A 17376-nucleotide genomic window follows, 5' to 3' on the forward strand; every position below is an offset into this window, starting at 1 on the left:
TGCTCAGCTGCTTTGTCCTGAGCTTCCTGTTGTCTAATATCTCGTCGCTCCTTGGCCAGATTAGTTCCTGCCATCGCAGCCCGGTTCATAGAGCCATCGGGAGCCTTCACGACCCTAATCGGAGAGAGTTCCAGAGACATCTTAGTCTGACCAGCCAAGAAAGGCGGTTCCTCGTCTTTGACTTCAATATCAACATCCTCCTCTTCCTCAAACGTGCCTTCGCCCGTCAAAGTGGCGTGGTACTCCTCATCGATGTCAGGATAGTCTGCCGCGGAGACAGCGCCAGATGCAATCAATTGCTTGATCTCCCATCTCTCAGGAGAGGTCATGCGCTTCCTGTTTTTCATAGGCTTTCCATCCGACTCTTCAATGACCGGCACTTCCGAACTCAGGTTGCCATATCTGTCCTTGCCAGCCATGCCGTCAAGACGCTCCATATTTGCACCGGACGCCAGACGCCGCTGAGGGATCAAATCAAGACCAGTAACCTGATCCACCTCCTTCATCGACAGCCCAATTCGAGAGCCTTGAATGCTAACAACCTTAACTTTAACCGGCTGACCGCGAGAAACCAGATCGGAAGGATGATTAACACGTGCTCCCTCCTGCATGGCCGAAACATGTACCAAGCCATCCACCTTGCCCTTCACACCAGGCAAGTTCACGAAGGCACCAAAGTCCTTCACTCCCGTGACACGACCATCGTAGACCTTGTATAGCACCGGTTGCTCATCCAGCTCCATAGGCGGTGGTTTCCGGAAATACTCGCCATCTTCATCGCGATCCCGGCGACTCCTCCGCTCACTGTGTCCATTGCGATAATCATCCCTGCTGCTGTATTTGCTCTTTGACCGACCAAACTCATCCACCTCATCATCACCACCCCTCTTGCTGTATCGAGGACTGTGCGATCGCGATCGGGACCGGTATCTATCATGGCGTCTACGTCCACGTCGGGAATCGTCATAATCGGGGCTTCTGCTGCGCTTCCTAGTACTGCCGCGGTCATTCCTCGACGACGACTGCGGCGCCGGGGCAGGTTTCTCTTGACGCGCTTTGCCCGCTAATCCCTCCAGCATGGCAAAGGTATCATCCATAGCATCAGCCTTCGCATCGCCCTCCTCGACATCCCTTCGCTGAATATGATCTTCCTCCTCATCCCACTGTTGAACCTTATCCGGCACAGCCAGTCCCTTGAACACACGCGCTTTCTTCTCCAGCGCATCCAAAACATCCATGTCATCATCACCGCCAGATGTATTTGTCGTTTCCGCCTTCTTCGACTTATACTTCGGATGCATCGTAAGCACCAAACGATCAATACTCTCCAGCAAACTCCGAGGAAACTCCGCGCCCATCTCCTCCATGCTCTTGCTGAAATCCGCGAATGAGCCGCATTTTAGGTGCTGGTCGATCACGAATTCTGCTAATGTCTTGTCGTTGACGCCGAGATGGTTCTGGATTTCGCTCGTTATCCGCGACACGAGCGAAAAGAGCTCCAGCGACTGGAGGTCGTCCATGGCGGATGGAGGAAATTGTGGTAGTGGTCGGCCCTGGAGAAATAAGGTGGTATAGATGAATGATTGGAGTATGGATTAGGGAGATTTCGCGAGAGAGTGCAAAACACTCCTCTGGTCGCAAAGTGAGGACTGCGTCTTCCCTCCGCGGTTCTGGAACCGGCAAAGCTCACTGGCGCGGAAAATCGTTGTGGCGTTTTCGGGGAATCCGCCACCGATAAGATAAGCAGCTTCTGGTTAACTATCTGCTCTCACTGAGCTTAACACTGCAGATGTTATACTGTGGATTTATCGCAAGTAACATGAAATCCTATATTTTCATGTCTATAGAAGTGTTCTCATACAGTACCATTTATGATAGTGTTTGATGGTGAAGAGGACGTCGTGGCGCCTTCTGGAGTCGAGTTTTGAGTTATGTACATGATCATCTCAACGATAACAAACTATATTACATGTGCTTATATGGGATCCCATGTTCATCTTAGCCATATTTAATATCATGCCGTGATAACGTCCAAGTGCAAAAGTTTCGGGACATGAGTCTTGAGGAAGATTGTTTCAGCATGAAGGATGAGGGACGGCGCTGTTTCGAATAGCTCATCGACCAACGGCACCCAATGCTGTAAAATCCATATCAATAGAGCGTAGCGAGGACTGCAATAGCGCGTAACGCAATGGTCTAAGAAATAGCATCTCTATGCAGCGCGTGCTTGGGGAGCTTCTCCAGCCTCGTCCTCCGACCGCTCTTGCAGCTGCTCTTCCATCTGCTCTTCGTCAGCAGACAGATCAACGGCAGCAGTTTCATCTTCAGTGCCGTATGAGTCAACATCTGCGTCGGCGAGCAACCGTTTCTGCTCTTGAATCTGCTTCTGCAGCGCAATTTGTCGTCGGAGAGAGGCATCCTTTCTGAGTTTCTTGTTGGCCGAGAATTCAGTCAATGCTCTAACCATCCTCTCCTCCACCAGCTGCTTCACATGGGACGCCAACGTTCTATCGGTGAAAACTCCGCCACACCGGTAACTAAGCCACAGATACAAGATGACCGATTTGTGCAAGGTTTCCAGTTCGTTGAGGTACTCCTTGTTACCGGACACCGGCTCTTCCAAGATTTCAAGGTTGAGCGCCTGAATGTCTAGCAGACGACCGTCAGAATGCTCTGCGACGCATTTGATGAAAGCAATGGCAGCGTCGCGACCTGCGATGAGTCTCGTGTGCATAGGTGAGGCCATGAATGTAAGCTGATCTGCCGTCCGCAATCCATCGACAGCATCAATAACCTCGGCGTTCTCCAGCTGATTGCGGGGGTCACACAAGAAGAACAACGGGTGAACTTGGGAGACCACCATCAAACGCTTGATCAGGTATTCTAGCGGAACATTGCTTGGGAAGTATGCTGCAACTTTCTGGTAGACCGAATCAGGAGGGAGGATACCGGCCGACACGAGCGGTGGGGGTTCGCTCTCCATTGCCTCGCGGATATAAGGTAGATCAATATCTTCCAAGGAAGTGACATAGCCGACGTTGGTGTCATCGTCAGAGCTTCTTCCATCTTCCTGCTGTTGTGCGGCGGACCGATATCGTCCAGCGCGTCCACCAATCTGCTTGATCTCAGGCACGCTAAGTCTCTGAAGGCCTCCGGGAACCCGTTTGATGAGCGTTTCGAAGATGATACGCTTGCAGCTCCTGCTACAGTTAGACACGATACGAGACGGTAAGTAGATGACAGACTTACAAATTCAGACCCATACCGATGGCGTCACTGGCAACGAGAAAGTCGTAGTCATTGTCGGGGTCGTTGAACAGACTGGCTTGCTGGGTCCGAATCTCTGCCGGCAGACTTCCGTAGACGATAGCCGCCCGCTTACCAGTAGTCTTCTCAATGTCTGCTTTCAATGCGTGAATACCGACACGAGAGAATGACACCAGGCAATCTCCCTTTTGGAGATTCTTGAGGTCACCTTTGAGACTGCGATTCTGCACTTTCAGCGGATTCAGTCGCTCATACCTATGGATCTCGAGCTTGTCGCCCGTCAAGGCAGCCAATTCTTTGATCAAAGGCACAGCTCTGACTTCACCGCAGAGATGTAGTTCCGTGGCACGCGCACCGAGCACGGCACGAGTCCAAGCCCACCCACGGTGAGGATCTGCGATCATTTGGATCTCGTCAACAACACCCACCTCATATTGATCTCCCAAGCTAACCATCTCGACGGTGTTGCTCACGATTCTGGAGGGTTTTCCATCCTCGGGAATCTTGACATCGTCACCAGTAATGAGACTGCAGGAGGTCCCGTTCGCTTGGAAGCGATGGAATACTTCCTGTGCCAGCAACCTCAATGGGCCAGCGTAAAAGCCACGCTTGGATGCCTCCAAACGCTTAAGCGCGTGATACGTCTTTCCCGAGTTTGTCGGTCCCACGTGCAAATGGATTGTTCGCTGCAAAGCGCGTGCTTGCGGATACCACTCGGCCGGGCGTCGCAAATCCGCCACTTTCTTCTGTGCTTCGAGATTGGGGGCTGAGTATCTCGACGTGACATCCTCTGCGTACATGTGAAACTCCAACTCGTTGATCAAGCCCCGAACGCCATTTTGCAAGTAAGATCTATGCAGCGCATCCTTGATGTGGCGTAATGGACCGACGCTTTTTCGCTCATCCATTTTACATGCGTTCAGCATGGTTCGTTCGAACCGGGACCAATTAGCCAAAGCTGGATCATCTTTCTCTGTGAGATTTTGCCGGTAGATGCTCAAAGCGTGTGTTACTACGCCCGCGAAATCTTTGGCTGCAAGCGTTTGTCGAGTGTTCCTTTTCGAAGCGAAGGCCGGGGGAGCAGATCTCCTAGAAGACTATACAAAAATGAAATCAGCCATTTGATATAAAATATATTTAGAGATAATGGCGTAAGGGGATGGGTATGTACAGTAACTTCCTCGATTTTATCTTCAAGGCTTTTTAAATAGCGCTGTCTCTTGGATGGTTTGTTGGATCTCTGCAGCACCGGGGATGTCACAAACGTCCTGACGGGACGTGACACCGACTGGAAGGTGCAGAAGAGGCAATAGTTGCCTCTGCGACTCCATGACTGCATCCCACCGAGCTGTGCTGCGAGCAATGTCAGGTCGACTGATCGCCGTTGCTGTCAAGCTGCGGAGCGGGCTCTGCGGAGATCGGGGAGGTAATTGATATGCAGGAGGCGAGAGAGGAAGGGAAACGAGGGACTGGTTAGGAAGATCCAAAAGAAAACGATACAGATAACCCCTGACCAGTCAGAAGCCAATCACCGCATCGTCCTGCAGCCGCGCGCGAGGGAGAAATCAGTCGTTGAGAACCGAGGATAGTCACTATCTATCTGGATGGCATTCATTCGCCATCGGCTTTTTCTCGCGGCCTGGGTGCCTTGGTGCCTGATTTCCTGATTCCCTGCAGCGGGCGATCGCCGCAGACTAACCGGAAAGAGAAAGGAAAGAGCCACACCGCCTGACGGATCGGGTGATTAAGACAGGAAGAATGATGCTTTTGACCCGCTGGGGGAGCAACAGCAGAAAGAGGGTCTCTTCCTGTCTCAGTCTCCAGTCTCGGGGATATCCTGAGTCCCGACTTACGGAGTACGTTTCAAAAAGAAAGCCTGCCCGCATCGCTGGTGCCCATCACGGCTGCCCCTGAGTATTGTTCTCCATTGCTCCCCCTTCTCCATTGCTGGCTCTGGCTGTGCCTTATCTTCCGGTTCCCTCCCTACCGCTCCCCCGTCATTCCCCTCCCCAGCAATCGTGAAGTCTAGTGTCTATGCCCCCGTGAGGGCTGCCGGTCAGCCACAATGAGCACCTCAATCCTCAACATCCAGCGTGATCGTGAGTAGTTTTCCCTAAAAACTATAGGCTATCGATGTATTAACTACTTGTTCCCGCTAGTTACTTTGAACACGATCCGTTATGCGGCGGGTAATGAGGTGCGATTGCTTCCCCTCCCCTTCTCCTTACCGTGGATTTGGCCCCCGCCTCGTTTCACCCCGCCGCAGAACTGACGTTGTTTTGTCTACAGTGGAAGGTATTGGTGGTGGACGAGACCAGTCGCAAGCTAATCGACAATGCGGTCAGTGAGGATGATATTCTCAACCTCAATGTCACCAGTGAGTCCCTCTCGTTGTATCCCTCGTCGTCCCGGTGCGGCGCTAATGGCCGTCCCGCAAGATGTTGAACAGATCGAGCATCGGCGCTCCCCCAATCCTACGATGGATGCGCTGTATATCCTCTCGCCCCTTCCACACATTGTCGACTGTATTATGGCGGATTTTGAGAGGAAGAGATACCGGAAAGCGTGGTTGGTTTGGACATCATGTCGGGCACCTGCTTCCTTGATGGCCGCTTGGTGCTGACGTCGCTCGCAGTTCTCGATCCGCAGCAGCGCGCTAGATTGGACCGTTCCCAGCTGGCCCGCGACCAGATCGCCAATGTTCAGATCATGAATGCCGACTACTTCCCCCGGGAATCGCGCTTGATTACCTTCCGAGATCCATGGAGCTTTCCGGTGTTGTTCCACCCTGGTTGTAATCACTTGATCCGCGCGCACTTGGAGGGTTTGGCACAAAAGGTGAGCTAGGCTGCCTGTGCATATTGAGCTGGTATTGACTGGACAGGTTGTGTCGCTTTGTGCGAGTTTAGGGGAGTACCCAGTGATCCGGTACTACCGCCCACGGACCCCGACACACGAGGCCAGCGTGCTGTGTTCACATCTGGCGCGATTCATTCAGAACGAGCTGGATCAGTTTGCGCAATTCCAGCGCGACTTCCCGCCCCCGTCCCCCAGACCGCGCGGTGTGCTGTTGGTCGTGGACCGGTCCATGGACCTGATCGCGCCCCTGCTCCATGAGTTTACATACCAGTCCATGGTGCACGATCTGCTCCCGATCAGTGATGGCGACAAGGTTACGTACAAGACCGTCATCAACGAGGGAAGCCATAACGAGGAAATCAAGGATATGGAGATCAACGAGGAAGACAACGTGTGGGTAGAGTATCGCCACATGCACATGAAGGATGTGCTCGGAAAGCTCGGTGAAGATTTTGCCAAGTTCCGGGCTGCCAACCCTCAGTTTGCGGAAGAGTGAGTGACAGCACATTGTTTGTCGTTTGATGCCTGCTAACCGTGTGACAGCAACGATAAAGCGAACGTGAGCACCATTAAGGACATGCTGGCGGGCCTGACGGAGTTCCAAAAGGGGAGAGACGCTTATACACTGCACCTTAACATGGCGCAAGAGTGTATGAGTTACTTCCAGAAGCACAAGCTCCTCGAAGTAAGCTCGGTCGAACAATGCTTCGCCACTGGCATGGACGAGAACTACAAGAAGGCAAAGAACCTGGCTTCCCAGCTGGTACAATTGCTTGACGACGATGCGATCAAGCAGCCAGAGCGACTGAGACTCTTGCTGCTTTATATTATTTACCGGGGAGGCATCCTCGCGGGCGACATCCGGAAGCTTCTGGCACACGCGCAACTTGCACCGCAGGACGGTGAAATTGTGGCCAACCTCGATCTACTTGGAGCCCGTGTGGAGAAGCCCTTGAAGGACGATAAGCCACCGGTGCAGCCGCTGTTCACCAGGAAGCCACCCTCTGGGCCCATCGACGAAGAGGAGAGCCTCTCACGCTACGACCTGAACCTCAAGTTGATCTTGGAGGAGCTGGTGCGCGGTACGTTGGACCCCGGGGTGTTCCCATTCACGCGGCCACACACGGATACCGACGCGCCAGGGCAACAAGAGAGTCTCTCCCAGGCGTCGCTGCGCAGTGCCAAACCGACGTGGGCCCGGACGCGGTCTACGGGCGAGCAGCCGCGACAGCGGATTATCGTGTTCATGGCGGGTGGTGCTACGTACGGAGAGTCACGTACATGCTACGAGATCTCGCAGGCGTGCGGCAAGGACGTGTTCCTGGCCACATCGCACATGCTGTCTCCTGGGATGTTCCTGCGCCAGGTGGGCGATCTCAGTGTCGACCGACGCCGGCTTGACATCCCCGCCGAACGACCCAAGCCCACAGCGCCGGCGCATCTCTTTGAGCGGGAAGCTCCACCGCCGCCGGCACAGCCCGTGAAGAAGCCGGTCCCGGTGAACCTGAAACCGATGGCACCGACATCCGCGCTGGCGGCGATGTCACTGGGGACGAACGGCAAACCGGCGAACGGAGCAGCGCCGCCGGAGAAGGAGAAGGAGAAGGACAAGAAAGAGAAAAAGGAGAAGAAGGAGAAGAAGCACCGCTTCTTCCGGTAGCCTCTTACCACTGGTCGTTGCCGAATGCAGTCAACCGGACTGCCATACTTTCAGTTCCAACCGCGAACATCCTAATACTAGCTGTCTAGTATCTTCTGTGTATGTAGTGACTATGTATGTACCATGCAGACTACAGAACTTTAATACTTAACATTCAACTCCTGGGTATATACCAAAACCAATGCTCCATCCCATCCCATCCCATCCCAAACACCAAATCAAAGTAAGATACTTATTTCCCATGAAGATACCTCAACACATCCTCATCCTGGAAAAACAACTCTCGCAACCTCTCCCCCTTCTTCCTCTCCTCCAACTGACCCCTTCTCACCTCCTTTGCATTCAATATCTTCTTCTCCTTCTGCTTAGTATTCTTCTGCACCCCCCTCCCACCACCTTTATCCTTATCCTTAACATTAGGAACAACAGCCCCCAACCCCACCGTATCCTCCTTCACCTTCCCCTTCACCGGCTCCCGTATCCCCTCTCGCCCCTGAGGCCCCAACCCAACCCGCGAGTCGGGGTCCCAGCCGTACGCCGCTAGGTAGCGGAGTCCGGGGCGTGTGCGATCGAGATGTGAGGGAGGGTGCGAGTGCGGGAGGCTGAGTTGGTGAGGGAGGGTGGCTTCATGAATGTGTCTCTTCTGTTCGCCTTCTTCTCCTTCTAACGATGTTGACGGTGTAGGTGTAGTGTATGGGAGGTTACAGACGGGGCAGATCTCTGCTGCATCTTTGTCTGAATGTGGATGTGAATCTGAGGTCGGTTCTGAGTCTGGGGTAGATTGTGATTGTATAGGAGTAGCTGGACTCGACGCCGGTTTCGAAAGAACAATGGACAAATATTTATTCGCTATGCTCTGCCCGGCTGGAGCTGCTGGTGGCTCCGACGATACTCGTGTAAAATCATCTGTGGTAGAGAGGTGCTGTTGTTCGGAGGAGCGCACGAACGGGACGCGCTTGCGACGGATCCCGGCGCCGAAGACTCGTTGGTCTTCGAGGGGGAGGAAGTATTCATCATCATTATTATCATCATCCTCATTTGAGTGGTGAGGGGGTGGCATTTTCGACAGTTCTGTCTGTATATATTAGTTGCTGTGATGTAAGGAGAGAGTGAGGATGATGGCAGCTGTGTGAGTGGCGGGAGATCGGCCGCTAAGATATGTAACTGCGTACCTCCGACAATTGTTCTCGACTTAACTCCGTCCGTTAGTTACTAAGTAGACAGATATCTGTCTCCTACCTTCCCCTCCTCCCCTTTCAACCACACATACATAATCAACTGCAGGCAAAATGCCCATCCCCATCATCACCCAAGCAATAACAGAAGGCACATCCTCCATCCCGCACCTATGGACAATCCTCAAGTATCTCCCCTGGGCGGTGCTCCTGGCCGCCCTGAAATATTATTTCGGGGGTGCTCGAAACACCTCTGAGCGATTGATGCACTCCAAGATCGTTATGATAACTGTACATCCATCCTATCCCCTCCCAATTCCCCCTCCTCATACTAATACATCGATAATAATCAGGGCGGCACATCCGGCATCGGCGCGCAAATAGCCTCGTCCCTGGCCTCCCGCGGCGCCCAAATCATCCTCCTCACGCAACACCCACCCACCGACATCTTCCTGGCCGAATACATCGAAGACCTCCGCCGCAGCACCAACAACCAGCTCATCTACGCCGAGCAAGTCGACCTCTCATCCCTCCACTCCATCCGCACCTTCGCCACGAAATGGATCGACAATGTCCCGCCGCGACGTCTCGACATGGTGATTCTCTGCGGGAACGCGGCGCCACCCGTATCCCAGAAACGGAAGCTCACGGTGGATGGCATCGATGAGGAATGGATGGTGAATTACCTAGCGAACTTCCATCTGCTGAGTATCTTGTCTCCGGCGTTGAGGGCGCAGCCGGCACATCGGGATGTTCGGGTCGTGTTTACGACGTGTTCGAGTTATATTGGGGCGAAGTGGGATTTGAGGCAGGTGGAGGCTGCGGCTGCTATTACTGCTGCAAATAATGCTGCGGAGGAGGAGGGTAATAATAAGAATAATGGTGGTGAAGGGAGGAGGGTGGTGATGAAGAATGGGAAACTACAACGAGAGAAGCCCAAGGCTAAGAAGAAGACGATGAAGGGAGTGAGTCTATACGGACTGAGCAAACTCTCCCTCATGGTATTCGCGCAATCATTCCAGAAACATTTGAATGCGTTCAAGCGACCGGATGGACAGCCGTGCAGTGCGCGGGTGATTATGGTGGATCCTGGGTTCAGTCGCACGCCCGGCATGCGGAGATGGATGACCGGGGGATCGTTGTGGGGGTTGCTGGTGTATCTGGTGACGTGGCCGGTGTGGTGGTTGGTGTTGAAGTCGCCGCAGCAGGGAGCGCAGAGTGTGTTGTATGCGGCGATGGAGGCGGAGTATGGACGGGGAGAAGGCGGGTGGATGATCAAGGAGTGTAAGGAGGTTGATGTGGCCAGGAAGGAGATCAAGGATGAGGAGGCTGGGAAGATGTTGTGGGAGTTTAGTGAGAAGCTGATTGAGCTCAAGGAGAGGGAGTCGGCGGTGCGGAGGGCGTTGGCGAATAAGGAGAAGGAGGTGGCCGAGCAGAATGAGAAGAATAAAGCGTCGGGGTCGGGGACGAAGGAACAGACGCCTGGGTCGAGGAGGAGTCGGAAGGGGAAATAAATAGTTGTATAATAGCATAGTGTCTGTCTGTCTATTTGGTTCTGGTGTTGGGGAGTGTGCATTATCACATTGATCTGTATTGATAGAGCTACGAGATCCAAGGTCTATCCTATCGCTGCATACATCGCATGGCGAAATCACAGTTACATCAAAGCTCTGCTCTCTAGATACAACAACAACAACAAGGGGAAAAAAGGAAATTCGTCATCCAATTAGCAAGGTCCAATCGTGTCTCTATATCGATTTTCCTGGCAAAAAGAAAAAAAGAAGAAATTCTAACATGCTCGGGTCATTATTACTTTATTTCCGCAGCTTCTCCAGCAGCTCGGCCGGGGGCTGTTGGCGGTAACCCTGGGGGTTGTTGCGGGTCCACAGCCAGAGGTCCTCGCAGGCCTGCTCGAGGGTGCGCTCGGCCTTCCAGCCCAGCTCGTTGTTGGCGCGCGTGGGGTTGGAGGTCAGGTTGAGCACGTCACCGGCACGGCGGGGGGCAACCTCGTAGGGGAGGTCACGGCCCACGGCCGCCGAGAAGGCACGGATCATCTCGTACACAGTGCTACCCTTGCCGGTACCCAAGTTCCAGGCACGGACTCCGGGGTTGTTGGCGCGGAGGTAGTTCAGGGCCTTCAAGTGACCATCTGCCAGGTCAAGGATGTGGATGTAGTCACGGATGGCGGTTCCGTCATGGGAGGCGTAGTCTGAACCCAATTAGTTTAGATTTTCGAGTTCAGCATCTCTCTGCAAAAAACTTACCATCTCCGAAGACGAGCAGCTTCTCGCGCTTGCCGGTGGCCACCTGGGCAAGAAGGGGAAGCAGGTTGTAGGGGACACCCTGAGGGTCCTCACCCATGATACCAGAGGGGTGAGCACCGGCGGGGTTGAAGTAACGGAGCAGAGCACCGTTCCACTTCTGGGCCTCGGCCTCGTTGCCGGCCTTGATGGCGTTGTTGCGCTGGGCGTTGATGACGTCGGTGATGGCGGTCTCGACGGCGAACTTGGTGTTGCCGTAGGGGTTGGTGGGACCCAGAGGGCACTCCTCGGGGATGGGGATCATGTTGGGGAAGCGAGTGGCATCACCGTAGACGGTGGCGGAGCTGGAGAAGACGATGTTGGTGACATTGTGGCGGACCATGGAGCGCAGCAGGCAGATAGTGCCGTAGACGTTGACGTGGTAGTAGTCCAGAGGCTTCTCACCGGACTCACCGACGGCCTATCGATGCATGTCAGTCAGATACGGAATTGATACGCAAGAGGTATGCCGGGAGACAGAGGGGTAGATAAAGGCATAGCGAGGCAGGAGAAAAAAAAAGCGCACCTTCAGAGCAGCAAAGTGGATGACGCTGTCAATGTCGGGGTGGGCCTCAAAGACACGGTCAAAGCCAGCCTCGTCGGTGACATCGAGCTGAGCGAACTCGGCCTTCTTGCCGCTGATCAACTCAATGCGCTTGAGAGCCTCAGCAGAGGAGTTGTAGAGGTTGTCGGCGACGACAACCTTGTAGCCGGCCTCAAGGAGAGCGAGGGTGGTGAAAGAGCCAATGTAGCCCGTTCCACTGTTTTGGGGAAGAAGATTGCGGGGTCAGCGGGTGCATTGAAAGTTAAAGAGACAATGGCATTGATGGGAAGAACTTACCCGGTGACAAGAACTGATCCAGCAGGCATGATGATAGTGAGGTATGATTCTGAGATAGAGAGAGTAGAAGAAAAAGAGGAAGAAAGAGAGAGAGAGAGAGAAGATGGAGGGAATTGGGAAGAAGATGGAACGGAAAGGTAAGATGGCGCAAACGGAGAGGGCGGCGGGGACGGGATATTTAAGGGGCGGCCGCAATTGGTGATTCCATCTGGATGGAGTCACCCTCCATCATCTTTCCACTGGATCAGTGTTCAGGTACAGGTACTAGGTATCTACCTCTTCTTGCCTAATTGCCTCTTTCTCTGCCTCTTGATCTGCCTGTTTTCTCTCTCCATTCAATTCAAAATGAACCCCCTTTTGCTCATTTTCCACCTGCTGATCAACCAAGACAGTCTACGTAAACGGCCCTGAACCACGGGACGATCCATATTAATTCTCCCCCGCCAACAATATCCATCCCACTTCCCACTTCCCACATCACCACATCACCCCATCAGCCAGTTTATTGCTCAAATACACTCAAAATACTTTATTCATTGGTATAGTTATCAGTCTCACAGCCACAGGATAGATGCATGCATGTATGCAGCATGCACAATCATCCAGTCGGAGTAAAGTACTGACTTTACGGAGTTTTTCTACCCCTCTATACATTATTATCATTATCATCATCATCTACCGCCATGTGCATACCTGCATATCCGCCCAAATGCCAATACTTTGTCTGATCATCATCTTATTTGTTTAACTCGTTCCCCATCGGCTAATAACTAATAAGTATCATACAGAGTAACAAGAGAGATGGAACTAAACTGAAACATACACACGGCCCGAGACAAGTCCGTCACGGCTAATTACGGAGTACTCCGTACTGGGGTTGGAATTGCACCACCAGACCACCATCTACTAACTACGCAATATTCCCTGTATCTCACAAGGTGTCATATCCATGATTACTTTACCTTCATATACACTAAGATGAAATAGTAACCTGATGGCACCATGCCTTACTCTTCTCTCTCCTTTACCCTATTAACCAGGTCCAGGTCCAGGTACCTACCAGTCCGAGCGGGTCAATTCCCACTTCCGACTCAGTAAGACTAGACTCGAGAGTAGACCACGCATAAAGTGGACCGCTTCCACACCCGATCCCAAGGGTCCAATCAATCTCGTGTGGGCTGTCAGGTGCTGCTATTTGCCTTTCTTTCTCTCTTTCCCACTTCCTCTGCCCTGTAATATAGTTCCGTGGTTGATAGGCATGTCTCCCAGGGGGGCGAATTATAGCATTAGGGAAAAGATCTGCGAAGTGTCAGATTGCTGTTCTCTGCTTGAGTCTGCTGTTTGATGACGACGGCGATGATCAGGGAGATGAGGGAATGGCCATGTACTAATTTATATCCAGACATTCAGGGGTAAATACTAGATAGATGCAATTAATGTATATTCCCCAGTGATTTGTGAAGTAAGTCGCACTGTAGTAGAAAATAGTCCGAACAGGTGGTCTTTGTTGGTCTGGTCTGGTCCGGTCCGGTCTTGAGTCCCCACTGGTTAGTTAGTTGCTTGCTTGCATGCTTGCTTGCTAATAGCTTTCCAGTCAGTAAGCCAAGAACTACCTATCTCTAGTTAGATTTGAAGAACGCTTTATCTGGAGTGAGACACGTAGAAGTATGCAGTGTGTAGGCTATTTGCTCACAAGGTGGTTGATTTGTCCGAATAATCCCTCACTGCAGAATGAGTAGAGATAAGATGTGGCAATTGATGTACCATACATTTCAAGTGACAACTATCCGCATGCGGTTGTGTGGGGTAGTGGTTATCCCTTCGGATTTTGAGTACATTCCTGTATTTCGGAAGTTCCGACAACCCCGGTTCGAACCCGGGCACGACCTGATATAATTATTTTGTTGTTTTGTATTTTTCACTTATAATACTTCTTTTTTGTTTTTTTTTTGTCTATATAGAACACAGAATCATGCAATCTATTGCTTCATGCGATGGCCGATAATCTTCTCGTATGGTTTTGCGAGCTGCTGGCTGGCTAGGCGGAGAAGAGGCTCTAGGATGGATACTATGGATACTGCAATGAAGTCAGTTGACAATTTGGTAACCAGACCTTAGCACTGATTGAACTACAAGGTATTGCTCATATGTCTGTCATTGAATTATAAAGTCATCGACGGACAATCCTCCATATTTGTGTTACAGATAACGTGTTAACTATCTGGGCTCATCAGCCACTCAAACATAATGGTAAAGTACTGAGCATTAGCCTGAACTGGGATATATACTAGTAGTCTGTTGAGACATTTACCAAGTGGACTAACAGAGAAATCTCTCTATTCGCTACTGGTATAGTTCAGGTTTTGTTCCAACATAGTACTATTGGAACTCAGCAGTATGAGTATTTTGTCAAAGGCAACCTGCTCAATCCTCCATCATGTCCGTCACTCTTGCATACACCCGCACCAGTCCCTTCTCTGTGCCAGGAACAATCCTGTCGCGGGTGATGCGCATACCCTCCGCGCTGGTGTTCTCCACGTCAAAGTTGAACCGACGCATTACATGCGCAATGGTCAGGTAGAGCTCCATGTATGCCAGACTGCTGGATTGGTTAGCAGAAACTCCGCCAGCGCTGGGGGCAGGACTGACTTCATTCCAATGCAAGCTCGGCTTCCTCTCATAAACGACACAATGTATCGCGTTAGATTCACCCCTTCTTTTGCAGCCTTGATCCAGCGCTCTGGGTCGAATCTGTCCGGCTCGGGAAAGAGGGAGGGGTCGCGATGGACGAACCAAGTGGAAGTGCTCATTGGTGTCTATTCAAGGATCTTAGCTTATGACAAGTGTACCAAAGCAGAGGCATATCATAACATACCCCCGGTGGAATCACGTAGTCCTTGTACTTCAGTGTCTCAGTCGGTGCCACGCGGGGCAGCCGCATAATCAACCCATAGGATAATCGTAAAGACTCATTCACGACGGCCGTCTAGAAGTTCAAGTCAGCTAGAATAGTCAGCTTGCAGGCACATCCCACAAACCAAATACGGCAGCTTCTCCAACTCCGGCCAGGTCGCTGTACTGGTAGGCGTGGGCAGGACCTGCTTCAGTTCACTCTGCAGCTTGTCTCGAATGCCTTTATCCCGCGACACGTAGTAGGTCATGATCATCAAGGTACTTGCGGTCGTTTCTGTGCCGGCACCGAGGAGCGTAAACACCTCGTCCTCGATGCGACGTCGGCTTCTTTCCGCAGCTGGTAAGCTGGGGTCCGTCAACCTTTTAAAGATGGTCTGGTCTTCCTTCCCCGGCACCTTTGAACCATCGTGCGTATTTTCGGATATAGTACTCAAAATGGAACCCTGGAACTGGAGCATACCGGCCCTACCGGGAAGACATAGCGCCATTAGATGCAGCGGAATCTTGCGCATCGTTTCAGGGAAAAAAGGAAAGAAGCGGTTGACATGACCAAGGCCGGTGTTTTCTTCGTTGCCTCCATGGACGTCGCTGCGGAAGTCTTTGTCTTCAATGAAACCCCAGCGCTTTCCATAGCAGTAATAGGTGATCACGTCCGAAGTCAGTGCCGCAAATGCATCGCTCAGATTGACTACACTCTGATCACGATAGAACCCCTCGAAGCGCCCCATAAGCTTCTCCACCCGCTCCTCGATGAAGTCAGATATGGCAAGGACGGACCGTTTGGAGAAGAAATCATTAAGGATATTGCGTCGGAAGCGGTGATGTTCGTGGCCTATCGTGCCGATCATAGAGTAGGGGAGCGCAAATGCCCCGTAGGCAAAAGAGTCCCTGTCGCGTTTCCGAGTGCTGGACGCATAGATCTCGTCATAGAAGGAAGGGTCGCTTATATGGACTTCGCGGGGGTTGATGCGAACAATTGGACCTGGGATGGGGAAATTAGTCGAGCTTCTGCTGGTTAGAGTTTCTTCGTGCCTACCATATTGCTGATGCATTTTCTCGATCTGAAACAGAAATCTCCCATGGCAGATAACATCGTAGTAGAACTCATACAGATGTGTTGCTGCTGCGAGTTTCGGGCCGGGAATACCAGATAAAGGATGGAAATAGAGACGATAGAGAGATCGCAGGACGTACAAGCTTGCCAAGCCGATAAAGGCGAGCCAGACATGGGAATATTCCAGAGCCATCGTGGCCAGTATGACAGATGCTGACTGAAGCTGTGAGACAAGACATCGTACATGGACAGTGACGGCGCAAGCGACAATATAAGTAAGTGTCAGCAACACACACACCCTCCTTGCTGCATTCGCTCGTGGCGCTGGCGGCCTTGCAGACGGCCGGGCCACAAAAGGACATGAAAGTATAGCTAGCTTGGAGTCTAGAGCAAGGCGACTCACTCGCTAAGGGAAAACCCCGCCTATTAATGTGGGAGAGATATATTGTGGGTGAGGTTTGACACGTCCATCCTTTCCATTGGAATTCGGAAATAATGTGTGTGTGTAGTATTGCATCAATGTGATGGACTGAGGACCGCACCGAGACTTGCAGTGATGGCTCCTTGGGATTCCTCTTGAGGTTGCCAAGAATGCCAGATCAAAATGCTTGGGCCTATAAGGAGCTGGCAGTTGATCATTACCCAACCTGAAGAAATTGCGAAGAGACAGCAACTATCTACTATCTACTGCTAAGAGCGCGGGGTTGCAGCGCTAATGCAGCATTTTTAGCACGTCAGCTATCTAACTTCTTTGATAGGTCTTTCAATAGGCTGATGGAGCTAGCCATGCAGGCGCTATCACCGTTGAGCAACATACTCCGTGGTTAACAAGTGGTTGGCTAGCTGAAGAATACGGGCATGTGTCATCATCCCGGCAATTTATCGCGCTTCTGACATGTCTGCGGATTAGTTCATCAAACCGAGCTGCAGTAAGTAGTCACTTAAGTTGTCACGGGCCGTCACACTTCGGGCCTCTCGGTGGGGATAGCCCGACGACTTGTCAGATAATTGCAGATTGCAGAGTTGTCGATGCCAGCATGACGGTATCGCACGGTTGCTTTCCGGTCTACTCGCTACAGCCGTTAGATCGAAGAAGTGTAAGTAATAAAGCCAAAGCTTGAAAGACGTTTGACTGAGGTTTGAGGATATACATATAGTTTTATGATATCACGAGACCCCGATCGTGGCGAGACACATTTGAAAAGACCAATTCAGAAACCTTGACTAGGAACCATGATGGAATGGTAATGGCCTTGTTCTAGTGAGCAAACCATGAATCTTCCGCCCGAAAAAGGATCAATAAACAA

At 51.9% G+C, this 17376-nt stretch overlaps 6 protein-coding genes and 1 non-coding gene across 7 annotated transcripts; 3 read left to right on the plus strand and 4 right to left on the minus strand.

The window, feature by feature from the left end:
* Positions 1–1851: 1851 nt before the first annotated feature.
* ASPBRDRAFT_202163 (ATP-dependent RNA helicase SUV3) lies at positions 1852–4849 on the minus strand. Its single transcript, XM_067621622.1, has 3 exons — positions 4439–4849; positions 3250–4364; positions 1852–3200 (listed from the first exon to the last, which is right to left on the minus strand). The coding sequence occupies exons 1-3, from the start codon at positions 4604–4606 to the stop codon at positions 2213–2215; spliced, it is 2271 nt and encodes a 756-aa protein (XP_067484369.1). The 5' UTR covers positions 4607–4849; the 3' UTR covers positions 1852–2212.
* Positions 4850–5243: 394 nt separating this feature from the next.
* ASPBRDRAFT_226627 (Sec1 family protein) lies at positions 5244–7902 on the plus strand. The gene is made up of 7 exons (XM_067621992.1): positions 5244–5366; positions 5427–5464; positions 5557–5644; positions 5706–5852; positions 5903–6105; positions 6152–6618; positions 6670–7902. Exons 1-7 carry the CDS (start codon positions 5333–5335, stop codon positions 7784–7786), a joined length of 2094 nt encoding a protein of 697 aa, XP_067484370.1. The 5' UTR covers positions 5244–5332; the 3' UTR covers positions 7787–7902.
* A 116-nt stretch (positions 7903–8018) lies between these two features.
* On the minus strand, positions 8019–8846 carry ASPBRDRAFT_24832 (putative G-patch domain protein; the record flags this gene model as incomplete). Its single annotated transcript, XM_067622094.1, has 1 exon — positions 8019–8846. The coding sequence occupies one exon, from the start codon at positions 8844–8846 to the stop codon at positions 8019–8021; it is 828 nt and encodes a 275-aa protein (XP_067484371.1).
* ASPBRDRAFT_140674 (putative oxidoreductase) lies at positions 8835–10741 on the plus strand. The gene is made up of 3 exons (XM_067619173.1): positions 8835–9252; positions 9315–9773; positions 9873–10741. The coding sequence occupies exons 1-3, from the start codon at positions 9076–9078 to the stop codon at positions 10473–10475; spliced, it is 1239 nt and encodes a 412-aa protein (XP_067484372.1). The 5' UTR covers positions 8835–9075; the 3' UTR covers positions 10476–10741.
* A 34-nt stretch (positions 10742–10775) lies between these two features.
* Positions 10776–12131, minus strand: ASPBRDRAFT_190464 (NAD-dependent epimerase/dehydratase family protein; the record flags this gene model as incomplete). The annotated part of the gene is made up of 4 exons (XM_067620232.1): positions 10776–11170; positions 11226–11682; positions 11788–12022; positions 12103–12131. The coding sequence occupies 4 exons, from the start codon at positions 12129–12131 to the stop codon at positions 10776–10778; spliced, it is 1116 nt and encodes a 371-aa protein (XP_067484373.1).
* A 1766-nt stretch (positions 12132–13897) lies between these two features.
* Positions 13898–13991, plus strand: ASPBRDRAFT_t3. Its single transcript has one exon. It is a non-coding gene; the product is annotated as a tRNA-Gln (tRNA).
* Positions 13992–14526: 535 nt separating this feature from the next.
* On the minus strand, positions 14527–16262 carry ASPBRDRAFT_114751 (cytochrome P450; the record flags this gene model as incomplete). The annotated part of the gene is made up of 5 exons (XM_067616844.1): positions 14527–14701; positions 14752–14918; positions 14978–15088; positions 15141–15997; positions 16052–16262. 5 exons carry the CDS (start codon positions 16260–16262, stop codon positions 14527–14529), a joined length of 1521 nt encoding a protein of 506 aa, XP_067484374.1.
* Between the last annotated feature and the right edge of the window lie 1114 nt (positions 16263–17376).

Source organism: Aspergillus brasiliensis (assembly GCF_001889945.1).
Source record: "Aspergillus brasiliensis CBS 101740 unplaced genomic scaffold ASPBRscaffold_1, whole genome shotgun sequence".
NCBI classification, from domain to species: domain Eukaryota; kingdom Fungi; phylum Ascomycota; class Eurotiomycetes; order Eurotiales; family Aspergillaceae; genus Aspergillus; species Aspergillus brasiliensis.

Coding starts and splice junctions, on each gene's coding strand:
- ASPBRDRAFT_202163 (XM_067621622.1), bottom strand. CDS start 4,606: ATGCAGTCATGGAGTCGCAGAGGCAACTATTGCCTCTTCTGCACCTTC. Junction 4,365..4,438: donor ATAAAATCGAGGAAGTTACT/GTACATACCCAT, acceptor ATTTTTGTATAG/TCTTCTAGGAGATCTGCTCC. Junction 3,201..3,249: donor ATCGGTATGGGTCTGAATTT/GTAAGTCTGTCA, acceptor TAACTGTAGCAG/GAGCTGCAAGCGTATCATCT.
- ASPBRDRAFT_226627 (XM_067621992.1), top strand. CDS start 5,333: ATGAGCACCTCAATCCTCAACATCCAGCGTGATC. Junction 5,367..5,426: donor CCTCAACATCCAGCGTGATC/GTGAGTAGTTTT, acceptor TGTTCCCGCTAG/TTACTTTGAACACGATCCGT. Junction 5,465..5,556: donor GTTATGCGGCGGGTAATGAG/GTGCGATTGCTT, acceptor TTTTGTCTACAG/TGGAAGGTATTGGTGGTGGA.
- ASPBRDRAFT_140674 (XM_067619173.1), top strand. CDS start 9,076: ATGCCCATCCCCATCATCACCCAAGCAATAACAGAAGGCACATCCTCC. Junction 9,253..9,314: donor CCAAGATCGTTATGATAACT/GTACATCCATCC, acceptor GATAATAATCAG/GGCGGCACATCCGGCATCGG. Junction 9,774..9,872: donor CGAAGTGGGATTTGAGGCAG/GTGGAGGCTGCG, acceptor GTGGTGATGAAG/AATGGGAAACTACAACGAGA.